The sequence below is a fragment of the Typopeltis vanoorti genome, chromosome 2, assembly GCF_054136105.1.
Source record: "Typopeltis vanoorti isolate ZY-2024b chromosome 2, IOZ_Tvanoo_1.0, whole genome shotgun sequence".
NCBI classification, from domain to species: Eukaryota; Metazoa; Arthropoda; class Arachnida; order Uropygi; family Thelyphonidae; genus Typopeltis; species Typopeltis vanoorti.
In genome coordinates this window covers 169,712,580-169,725,410 of record NC_143550.1, presented here as the reverse complement: position 1 = coordinate 169,725,410, position 12,831 = coordinate 169,712,580, and the positions used below count along the sequence as shown (strand labels likewise).

The window sequence follows — 12,831 nt, the reverse complement described above, 5'->3', positions numbered from 1 at the left end:
TCAAATCACGGCATTCTGTTAGGTTTTAGACTTCGCTGAAAGGGAAGGTATGGGCCACATGTTGAATAAAAAGCAGCAATTACAAAAAACACATTCAAATCGCAGAATCTTTACAATCGCGGAAGTCTGTGATCTGCAATGAAGTGTTTAAATGCAAGCCCATTCTCATAAGTTGAAATTCGTTTGAACCCTGTCTTGCATACCACTGGTTTAGTGTTTTGTATAATTTCTTTCTTATGCGTTACACATTTATTTAACTGGCTCCTCACATTCCAGCTTTGCTTATTCTGTTGTCCCTTTCCAAATTTAATGTACTATCTTTATTAAACGTTGTGCTTAAATAAGTGAAATATTTTACTTGTTTTATAGGTTCTCTATTCAGAATGTAGCTGAAGTTTTCCATATTTCTATTTTGCATAGTTTTGATCTTTTTATTGCTGATTTTCATGATGAATTTGTTCCATCTGTTTATTCAATTTATTTAGCGAATCATAGACATTTTTATTAGATCTGTTTAGGAGTACTACATCAACTGCATAAAACAAAGAGCTAAGTTCGATATCTCCGACAAAATCAGACGAATTGCGTGTTTCATATATTGTGCGTATAATTAATGAGATTCCTCTAATTAAAACAAATAATAATAATTGCGTAAGTAAAAAACACAGGTAATTTTAAATTTTTCCGACAGGTGGCGTCCGCGAATTCCCATGAGAAAGCATTAATATCAAGTGTAGTTTTGCAGCTCAATATACGAGAAAGATGCGCGGGTGTGGTGCAGTTGCCATAGCAACAGGCCACATACCGTGTACATGTAGAAGAAGTAGTTTACTTGTTGAATATGTGCTCATTTAACAAATGAACTTTGTCAATAATTTACGGTGAAATTTGAAACGTATATCTTTCCATCAAATTCTGGACCAATATTTGTATTCTCTGCTGTTTCCATGTGTCCTAAATAAAAGCTGAATTTTTATTCTTCCTTTGTGCAGGGAAATATGAAGTTCTATTCTTGTACATGAAACTATGAAGTGAGTATTTCTGTAATTAACGTTTTATTTATTTATTTTAATTTGTTTATTTTATGAACATTTATATTAATTTATCTTACAGTTATCTATGGATATTTTTTAGCTAAAATGATACGCGCCAAGCGATGAAAAAGTGAAAATAAGTCAGTTATTTTTTTCTACTTCAACTTAGCAACCAAACATAAATTTTAGTGGCTACCATGGCAACTGATGTTATTGTCGTTTGGGGTTAGAATAGCAGACGATTACAGCAATTTGGTGAAAGAACGTTGCGTATGTTGTTTCTGTTGTGATGCGCTTGTCTCGTGCTGTAGTTGAATGCATCGTCGGCACTGGGCGTGGTCCAAAGAATATTCCTAAAGCAGCAAATTAAAATAATAATAATAATAATAATAAATTATCTTTGATAGATGAATTATATATTTTTTCATAGGATGTCACTGTACTTGCGAAGCTATTCGTCTCTCTGTGATTAGTATACGGCGCCCATTAAAAGAATTGTTTGAAATGGACAGCGAATAGGAAATGAGAGAAAAATGGAGTTGAGGCTTCATATTTTATACATCGTATTATAAATAAATAGTAAGTTGTCAGATTATCTTGTATCGTATGCTCTACTGTGTGTTGGAGTTTTGTAGCTGGGAAAAAGAAGACTTTTGCATACTTGGTTGACGTCTGCCTCGATAGATTGTAACGATATGTTAAATTGTTTTTTTCTGGTTTGTTCTCATGAAATCGGACTTTGTTTTACACAGGGCAGTGGTGGTAGTTTGTCCTAGTATTGTGGGTGTGTTATGGATTTCTTCGGTTTTTAACTAGAGTTCCCTTGGTAACAGTAGGTGTTGTGTGACTCCCTTCGGAGAAGTGCATTTCGGCAAAGGCAGTTTGTACTAAAAGCATCTAGTTTATTGCCTGTGCTGTTCTGTGCGCTTACGGTAGAGCGGATAAACGACTCAACTGTATTGTGCCTATTCGTTTTAGATGTTGTCTGCTTTTCTGAAGTAAGTGCTTAGGGGTACTTTAGGATACTTAGCAGTACTTTAACAGAGTAAGTACCTGACTATTGTCACAACAAATATTTCTGAACTTTCTTCTTATATTTAGAACATTTATCTCATTCATTCCAAACTGTTGAGTTAAAGATCTATACTGGGAACCCCATGAAATGAAATTTGCGGTGAAATCTTCATATATGCTGTCTCAGCTTACCTAAATTTTGCAAGTCATCTGCATTTAGTTAAAGTGATTATAATCGTATTAAATATGCACTTCTTTTTTACTGTTATGTTTATAATTCTTATCTCTGAAAATTTGCTGTTTAACTGATGGACAGTATCTTTTGCCTTCCGCAACACAAAATTGAATTCATTATAATGTACTTGCTTTACTTTAAATACAAACTCATTGTGAATCGATTGTAGCGCCTCCTTTTCATCAACTCATCTCCCCCACCAAGAAAACTGACCCGCTGATGTATGCATCGTACAGTTGACCCTTGAAAAACGCGAGTTTGAACTGCACGAATCCACTTATACAAGTTTTTTTTTTTTTCTGAATAAATATATTGGAAATTTTTTTAGAGATTACGACAATTTGAAAAAATTGCAGACGAACCGCGTAGCTTACAAATATCGACAAAATTAAGAAAAAGTTAGCTAAGTCATGAATGCATTAAAAAAAAGCGTATAAGTGGATCGAGCAGTTCAAACCCGCGTTCTTCAAGGGTCAACTGTAGAATGAATATACACCCTCTGTCCTAAACGAAACCGAACTTTTCAAAAATAGAAGAAACTAGTGGCGCCAGCTGTTGTATCTTTTTGACGTCGAAAGCAGCAACTTTAATTAGTATTGTGTCGACTGTTTTTGACATTTGTTTCATTAGAAGCCGAATTATAGTGCCAAGAGTGACAGCGTGTTTTGACGAACGATCGGTCGTCACGATATTCATGCCGTACGCGACGAATTCTCGCTATCAATCCCTTCAAAACTTCAAGATAAAACTCACCATCGTTTGGCCAGGAGGAACGAATTCTTTGTGGATAATGTCCTTGGAATCGTAGAAACAAATCAGCATTGTCTTTACTTTTGACTTCTCCAAGCGACTTTTTTTCGGATGCCCCTCCTGGTGGTCTCCATTCAGCACTCTGGCGCTTTGTTTTGGACTCATACTCAAAACACCACGTTTCGTCACCAGTAACGATCGTTTCAAGGAAGTTTGAGTCCTTACGAGTTTAATGAGGTCCTTGCAGTGTTCAATTCTATACATTTTTTGGTCGTCGGTCAACTTGTGGGGAACAAATCGGAAATTCAATTTATGAAGGCCCAAACTCTCGGTCAAAATGTTGTGCACAATTGATTTTGGAATCCCCAATTCATCTTCAATCCATCTCACGGACGATGTCGGGTTTTCTTTGATGAAATCACGCACTTTTTTAGCTGTTAACTTCGCTCAGTTCCAGTTTTTGGACGTTCCGGCTTTTCGTCGTCCTCAAGCGTCTCACGACCACTTTGAAATCGCTTAAACCACTCGTAAACTTGAGTACGGGATGAGCATTCATCACCGTATGCTTTTTGAAGCATTTGATGCGTTTCGGTAAAACGTTTACGAAGTTTTACACAAAAGTCAATCGCAGCTCCCTGTTTGAAACTCATTTTCCGACCGTTCGTCAAAACACACTGTCACTCTTGGCACTATAACTCGGCTTCTAATGAAACAAATGTCATAAAGTTAACAAATGAAGGTTGCCGATTTCGACATCAAAAAGATACAACAGCTGGACCCACTAGTTTCTTCTATTTTCGAAAAGTTCGGTTTCGTTTTGGACAGAGAGTGTATATTTGATGGTAGTAAATGATAAAACAGACTAGAAATCTATTATAATTTTTTTTTAATTTATCAAAACTTATTCACACAAACACTTACAGACCGTACATGGCCATTGGCAGTCGAGAGAATGTAAACAAACATAAAGGTGGATATATTTTTATTTTATGCTAATTAATTAACTAAATTTAATTAATTGAGCATAAAATAAAAATTTTATAACAATTCATTCATTAGTGTATAGGCTAGTCTACCAAAAAGCAACCATCTTGCTGCTTCTTCGTTATCAATGCATGAATCGTTATACATGTAAATACATATGAGTAAATTCTTTTTCACGTTATCTTTTCATTTTCGATGTCTAGTGCTAGCAATACGTGTAACATCTACAATGTTTTGTATCATATAAGACAATATTGAGGTCGGTACTGACAGACATACCCTTCATCTTGTGAACTTAGGTTTTATCAATAAATAGCACAGTACAGTACTGTAAATATATTTTCTCTTCCTTATGATTTTCTTTTAAAACATTTTTCCCCCTCACTTACTTTATTGTAAGAATGTAGTGTATAATGCATACATATATGCCATACAAAATATGTGTTAATCGACTGTTTATATTATCGGTAAGGCTTCCCGTCAACAGTAGGCGATTAACAGTATAAATTTTGGGGAGTCAAAAGTTATACGCGGGTTTTCGAACAACGAGGTGGTTTTACGCCCCTAACCCCGGCGTTGTTCAAGGGTCAACTGTATTTAATTTCGGCTGCTAGTAGCCACTTTACCAGAGGTTCCAAAGTGGGGGGAAACGCATGTGGTTTTTTGTCATGGGCCATTCTAAAAATTTTAAAAATTCTTTATTTGGTAGGTTATTTAGGATTACGGCCAAAGGAGCTAACGTTATGAGGTATATATGTTATTATTTGCGTGTGTTCTTGAGATCGGTTTGTCTGTTTTGCCCGATGAAAAAAACCTAAGTTTCAAGTACGAAAAACCTTTATGAAACCATTCAACTCACCTTGAAATAGCTTTACAAATGGTGAGGTGTTAAGGTGAAAGAGGTTTTCAACCGGTCATCATCTGAGCTACAAACAATCTGACTTCAGATAGATCAGTTACGGCAAAAATTCAAGCTCGCAGCCTCCAATGTTTTAAACAACAAACTACAATAAGTTGTATGCCCATTGATACCAAAACCATAACCGAAATAATTATTTAGCTAAGAGACCTTGATTCGAATTCTGCTTTGACACACAGAAGGAAAACAAACAAAAAAAAAAAGGCAAAAAGATTGATACTCGTAAATATGTTTACATTTTTATTTCTTGTAAGATCTATAGAAGTGGTGATGTGCTTCGCGATGAGTCATCTAGCATTTCAAATCTAAGCAATTTTCCCTTATTTCTTCTGGTGTGACAATCGACGGAAGACTGAAGCGAAGGTCATCACAAGCGACTCGCACCCAGGAAGAATTTTGTTACCTACTTCTTCCCTGTTGTTCACGTGGATGGGGAATCCTTCCCCAATACATGTATACGGTGTCTACTCGTGGATGGCCTGTGGAGTTAGGTTCTTCTTCAGATACTGAATGACACGAACAGTAATCGCTGGTATCCAATTTCAAAATCTCTTGGCGAAACCAAAATCGTCATTTTCGAAGTGTCAGTTCTCTTAGCAAAAAAAAATCCAAAATAACTTGAAATTTTCTTCGATTATTTATAGCTTTCAGAATGTTCATCCATCCCCCCTCGTAGTAAAGCAGTCTCTTCTTCCCTTGCTCTTTCATGCTAAAAAAAATCTTGTTAGATTCAAAGATGCCGGAGAGGTGGTTAACTTAGCCAATACGTTAAATCGAAGTTAAAGTTTACTGCTCGGTCACAATTGAAATTTTAAACATTTTACCGCCCTTGCCAATTTAAGGTTAAATTTAAACCAGTCTGAACACCAAACTATCTTACTTTCTACTTTTCATAAATCAACTACAACCCAGTGCCATAGATGCCAGAAGATTGGGCATGCCCAACGATGCTGCAAGGCTGAATTTCGTTGCGTGAAATGTGGTGGCAAACATGCATCAAATGAATGCCATAAACCTCGTACACTTCTAGCAAAGTGTGCAAACTGCGGAGGACCACACCCCGCAAACTATAGGGGCTGTATAGCATTTCCCCAAAACCAAAAATTACAACTCAAAACCAGTAAACCTCTTCAAGAACAAGCGTCTTCCCATCAAACCATAGTCTCCACAACGGATGGAAGATCGTATGCTGAAGTTACAAGATCAACCTTCCAAAAAGACCCAAAACCAAAGCAGTCACAGCTAACCAACAAACCTATCCTTCTGAACATAACAAGTCACTTAGGTGAAATGCTTGATGAACTCCGACAAACCAACCCAACTCAAGAAGCCAAAGATATCATCTTAAGGCATACACAATCACTCTTTATGGAAATTCTTAATGGATAAGTCTAAAAGAAAACCGAAATCATTACAAATTGTTTCATGGAATGCAAATGGTTTATCTATCAAATTACAGGAGCTGCAGGAGTTTGCAGCAGAAACTCAAGCAGACATCATCCTCATAAATGAAACACATCTTCGTCCAAGTGACAAAATCAGAATCAACGGTTATAGCACTTACCGTATAGACAGATGCTTTGCTAGAGGTGGAGGCACTGCCATCTGTGTGAAAAGAAACATAAAACATAATTCAATAGCAGAACCCCAAACAGAACACATGGAAACTACAGGAATAGAAATATATATATGGAAAACACAAGCAGCATTACGATATATGCAGCCTACAACCCCTCAAATAAAAAACTCCTTGAATCTGACTTAGAGGTGATACTAAATACAGGCAGAGCAGTGATTATAGCCGGAGATCTTAATGCCACTCAGTCTGGAACAGCAGAAACTCAAATATTAATGGAAGAATACTCAACTCTTACACCACTTCAAGAAAAATAACAGTAATAGGACCCACAGAAACCCACACATTATGGAGCTACCGGACGTCCTGATGTACTAGATATAGCTATATTAAAAAACATAGCGCCAGCTATCAGATACAAGCAAGCAACGACTTAAGTTCTGATCATAACCCCATCATATTACAACTAGGAACCATATAAGATTTAACAGAAAACACCACCACATTTATAAATTGGAAACAACTTCCCACAGCCTTCCAGGAAAACCTTGGTCCAATACCGCATATAACATCTGCTGAAGATGTAGAAAAAGCAGTGAAGACTCTTGAAAAACAACTGCTGACAGCTCTAACACAGGTAACAAATATAACCAAATGTTCACCATCAAATAAACTTCCATAGGATATAAAACGTCTTATCCAAGAGAAAAATAAATTAAGAAGACAATATCAGAGAACAATGGACCCAGCGGATAAACAAGCAGTGAATAGAGCAACAAACCAGGTTCGATATGCCCTAAAGGAATACAGTAACCAACTCTGGAATAACAAAATTCTCCAATTAAACACAGAGGATTAATCAATATGGAAAATGATGAAATCACTCCGTTCAAAGCGTTTTACATTTCCTCCAATCCAAGGTGAATCTAATGTTGTCTACAACGACGAGGAAAATGCTGAAGCATTTGCTGACAGTTTAGAAAAACAATGCAGCCCCAACTATATCAATACAGATATAAATTTCATAAGTAAAATTCACACCCAAGTGCGTAAAATAACTCAAAATGCCTCAATCGAATCCAATAACAAATCCGTGTCACCAACAGAAGTACATGAGATTTTAAGAAAACTAAATAACAAAAAGGCTCCAGGTCCAGATGGAATAACAAATAAGGTACTCAAGTTACTTCCTCGCAAAGGGGTTATGCATCTAGTAGCCGTCATTAATGCCATCCTCCGGCTAAATTATTTCCCACAACGATGGAAAATTGCCGACGTTTTCCTAATTCCCAAACCTGGAAAAAATACACAGTTTCCTGAAAATTACAGACCAATCAGCCTTCTTTCATGCATAGGTAAGATAGCCGAACGTGCTATTCTCACACCGGTTCAAGAGGCAACAGATATCAACCATATAATTCAAGATGAACAATTCGGCTTTAGGAAATATCACTCCACAACGCTACAAATTTACAGAGTTATCGAACATATAACCCAAGGGTATGAATGGCACCAACACACTGGCGCAGTTTTTCTAGACATCACTCAGGCATTTGATAGAGGGTGGCATCATGGACTAATTTTTAAACTACACGAAGTTGGTATTCCATTGCCACTAGTGCTACTTATCAAGTCATATCTACACAACAGAAAATTTAAAATAAAACTCAACGGTATCAGATCCACAGAGAGGAGAATCACGGCCGGAGTACCTCAAGGCTCTCTACTATCTCCCCTACTCTTCTCCATATACATGGCAGATCTCCCCAAACTGTCTACAGCTATCACCGCTTTGTATGCCGACGACACAATCATTATAACCAGATCCCTCCGTCCACACCTGGCCACAATCAAGCTGCAGAGAGCAGTCAATGAATTGGAGGATTGGTACACCAAGTGACGTATCGCAATTAATCCAAACAAAAGCTCTGCAGTACTTTTCACCAGACGTAAAGCAGAACCGAATACAAGCATACAAATGTTTGGTAAAATCATCCCTTGGCGCAATTCTACCAAATATCTGGGAATTCATCTTGATAGACGTCTAAACTTCAAGTCACATATGGATAGTGTTGCCACTAAGGCAAGTCAGACTATAGCACAGCTATATCCACTTTTGAATAGGAACAGCTTCCTAAGCATAAGCAACAAAATCCTCCTTTTCAAATCGGTAATCAGACCGCAACTAACTTATGCCTCTCCAACCTGGGGTCACACGACTAAAAGCAACATCAACAGACTTCAGATAATACAGAATAAATGCCTAAGAATGGCATTTAATGCCCCATGATTCATCAGAAACATCCAGTTACATCAAGAAGCCAATCTTCCAGATATTAAGACCTACATGACAAGCATTGCAGAGAAATTCTTCACAATCACGGACAATCACCCAAATCAGCTAGTTCGACAGGCAGCGGACTACAAGCCCTCAGATCGTTTCAAACATAAAAAACCGAAACCCTCCATCGCAAGAGAAAGCTGATACAGCCCCAATGCTCACAATGAGTGGGTAAATTACCCACAATAATCTCATCACCCACAATCTAAAATCCAGATGAAGGGATAAAGAGTCAAGGACTCCGTCCATCAACCAATTAAGTTCAAAGTTCATGCCTGTTCTTGTATTATATATTATATTTTAAGAATGCTTATGCATTGTTAATTACATTATTGTCGGACTTCAAATCATGATTATAATTGGGTTGTGAGTGGATTGAATGTCATTTTGTATTCTAGATCTGTACTTCTAAAATCACCCCCACATTTTTTATTTAAATGAAAGAGAAATATTTTGATAGAAAATCGATCAAATAAGCATTACCAACAAGAACAAAACAAACTCTTTACAGAACATAAGCCTAAAACGGAAAACCTTAATTTATTGTTAACCTCTCTTTTCATCATAAGAGATTAAATTATGTCAACCACGTTAATAACGATGTATATTTATCACTTCCAAGTAATCAAATTTTCAAGACACGTTTCTTTCTTTGTCTTTTTTCCCGCGATAGTATCCATTGTAAATGTAGATCCACTGGAGCATTTTCAGTGGAATAAACTTCACTGTATAGTTGCCATAAAAAGGAAAATATAAATAAAAACTTTGTCAGATAGAAAGTTTTGAGGATTAGACGCATATGTAATTTTTTCCCTTTCATTTATTTAAAATAATCCAGCAAAACTTAATGTTTTCTGATATCAGTTTATTTGCAGTTTTTTGCGATATTAAAATTAAATTTTTATTACTTGATATTATTTTTATATATTAATTTTATTTTACAGATTTCTGTCGCAGAAGACTTCTACAGTTTTACGATGAACTGGTCCACATCTCCAATTTTCGAGTTATCTTTCTGAAAAAAATCATGGAGCCCGATACAATATTTCTAATTGCATTCTTCTTTGGTGTATGCTTTGTGTGCGCAATCGTAATACTCGTCTGTTTCTGCAAGTATTACAAAAGGAAATGCAAGGTATCTGGAAAGAAGATTAACAAAAATGGAGATTTCGCAGGACTTGTTTTGGTAAAGAAATCTTCACTGCCGGATATCGTGCACAACAAGTACTCTAGTAAAGACAACGTCCACGTAGCAAAGGAAGATGACGCTGATGCCGTTGAACTGCACTCCGATCACATGGAAAGAGGAGGTAATTCTGAGAGCGGTCTGAATGACTCTAGTGGAGGAGGTGATTCTGGTGTAGGATGCTCTAACTCAAGTGGAGGAGGCTACGATTCCAGCACAGGAGGTGATTCTGGTGGAGCAGGAGGTGATTCTACTCTTAAAGAAATTAACTCTGGTAAGGAAGATTTGGCTAGTGCAAGTGGAATTGGCTCTAAAAGAGGAGGTGATTTAGCTGCTGATCACTCTTACTCTGGTGAGGGATGCAGCTCTGGTGGAGTGCGTAAGTCTGATGGTAGAGTCGGATACGACTCTAATGGAAGAAGTAATTCGGGTGAAGGCCACAATGAATAGATTGATTTCTTCTTGGATTTATCAATGAGAAGCAATCTACTTACAGCCATCTAAAGCAAGTGTTTTTGAACTGAAGGAGATACTTTTTTAAGCTTCAGTCGTCGCACATGATGTAACTCTTAGAAGACTCTCTTCTGAACTTAATTTTGTTTATACTTCAATAGTAAACATTATTTAAATTTTTTCCTTATTAAAATGCTTCGAATACTCACACAGTCTTTTATCGTTCGTAATCAATTTGCAGAACTTTTTTACTATAATTTATTAAAATATATGTACTTTATATCTCCGGTTCAATATTAAGTTAATTGAAATAAATTTTCAAACTACCTTTAAAAAATTGCCATCCAATATTTATGTTGTTTCCCTTCTGTTTCTAAAATATGCGTGCTTTTCATCAAGTGAAAACAAAAAGCTAATTCACGTGCATTTTCATAATAATAATAATCATAATCATAATCATAAACTTAAAGTATGAATGAAAAATCACTTACAAAACGCTATTCTTCAGAAATTAGCATCATTTTTAGGAACAGCGTGATTTCACTTCCTGTGCAATGCCATTATATTGACACGATAATAATAAAGTTGGGTAGGAGGGAATTGAATGAACATTCGGTATTAACCATATTTGGATGTCATAATTCTGGTCATCACAGGAGGAGGAGGAAGAACATTTTTTTTTCATAAGACCGTACTCCCACCAAGGATTCTCATCTGATATTCCCGTCTATTATAGATTGCTGAAATTATATATGAATTTTTCTCCTTAATGTACATATGTGTTAAAATTATAGCGTTCGTTCACATGAAACAAAAAAAACATACTGTCCATTGAAAAACAGATAAAAGGTAAACTTTTAAAGAAATAAAAAATAGCGTACAACGGCATTTATTTTCTGTTAATTTTATAAACTTATTAAAATAATTTTCTTGCATTTTATGATTTTGTATCTCTCTTTCTCTCTCTCCACGTGTTATATTTTTTTCTTGTATTATTAAAACTGGAATTCTGTACATACCAGTTACTGAATTAGAAACTTTAATTTTTTAATACTGTGTTGGAACTCCTTTAGTTCCGAATTACAGCATGGATTTGCTGTTTGCATAGATTCCAGTTTGGATTGTATCTACGTCTACAACATGCGAGGCATTCAATAGACAGTCCTTTAACTGGCTTAGATTTGACGGAAGAGGACTTTTGCTCTGGGGTCAGTTTTTCTAACATGTCCCACACATTCTCAATGGGGTTCAGATCCTGACTTTGTGGTAGTAATGGAAGATGTCCGAAATCGCTGCCATGCTCGCTCAACCACTGCTGACTAATTCTTGCAAGATGGACAGTAGTATTGTCGTCTACGAAACAACCATCACTTGCTGGATAAAAAGTCAGTAATCTGGTCCATTGCAGAATGGACCTGATTGACAATAGGAGGATAACTGACCTCCCAGCATTATCAGGAGACCCATTCTGTACCAACAGAACATTCCCCACGACCATGACACCACCTCCTGAACGTTGAGTAGCGTTTACAAGCCAAGCTAGGTTCACTAGAAAACTTTTTCCAGTCTTCCAGTGTCCTTTCACGGTGCTCCTGAAACCACTGTAGACAAACTTTCCGCTTCTTCGCAGAAATCAGTGGTTTCCATCTCAAAACTGCTTCGTGGATTTGAGTTGGACGACGGCAAAGTCGAAAAAGGTCAGACGTCATAATGGAACATTTTTATTTTATTCATTTTCTTCCATTATGTCACCGCATTATTTATTCCTTTTGGTTTTAAATTTTTTATGTATTTTTAATTGTCGTTGTGTTTCACATTTCCATTTTAATTCCCTTGTTATTTATTCTTTCGTGGTGTTCGGTTTTATAATTTTATTCATATCAACAATGTGTCTTCTGAGTTCATGTTCCGAATTTAAAGTTAGCAACACATGAGCACAAGTACTCCAAATGTGTCCCAAGGTATGTTTGAATATACAGTATTTACTTAATAATATTTTATTCATTAAAATCACAGGAAAAAGCCAGTGTCTTCATATCACGGGTGTTCCTTAAGGAAATAAGCTTGTCTTGTCAATGTATATATTAAACCATATTAGTTGTTACTTGTAAACATTGCAATCAACATTTATTTCAATGTACAGAAACAGTCCGATAACCCTCTGAAGCGACAATTAGTTTTCGTGACATTCGTGAGGAGCTCTTATTGCATCAGCGCGCCCTCTTGGAAGTTGGAATACCTCTTTGGTAAGAACTAAATTTGAATCCGCTAGATGAGGCGAAGAATATGTTATAAATGAGTTGACTTCAGAGAGGTTGGAGATGCTCGTAGATGTGGAA

At 36.4% G+C, this 12,831-nt stretch overlaps 1 protein-coding gene across 1 annotated transcript; it reads left to right on the top strand.

The window, feature by feature from the left end:
• The first annotated feature begins 894 nt into the window (after window positions 1-894).
• On the top strand, window positions 895-10,587 carry LOC150109657 (uncharacterized). The gene is made up of 2 exons (XM_090409574.1): window positions 895-1,031; window positions 9,798-10,587. The coding sequence occupies exon 2, from the start codon at window positions 9,881-9,883 to the stop codon at window positions 10,487-10,489; it is 609 nt and encodes a 202-aa protein (XP_090265700.1). The 5' UTR covers window positions 895-1,031; window positions 9,798-9,880; the 3' UTR covers window positions 10,490-10,587.
• The last annotated feature ends 2,244 nt before the right edge of the window (window positions 10,588-12,831 follow it).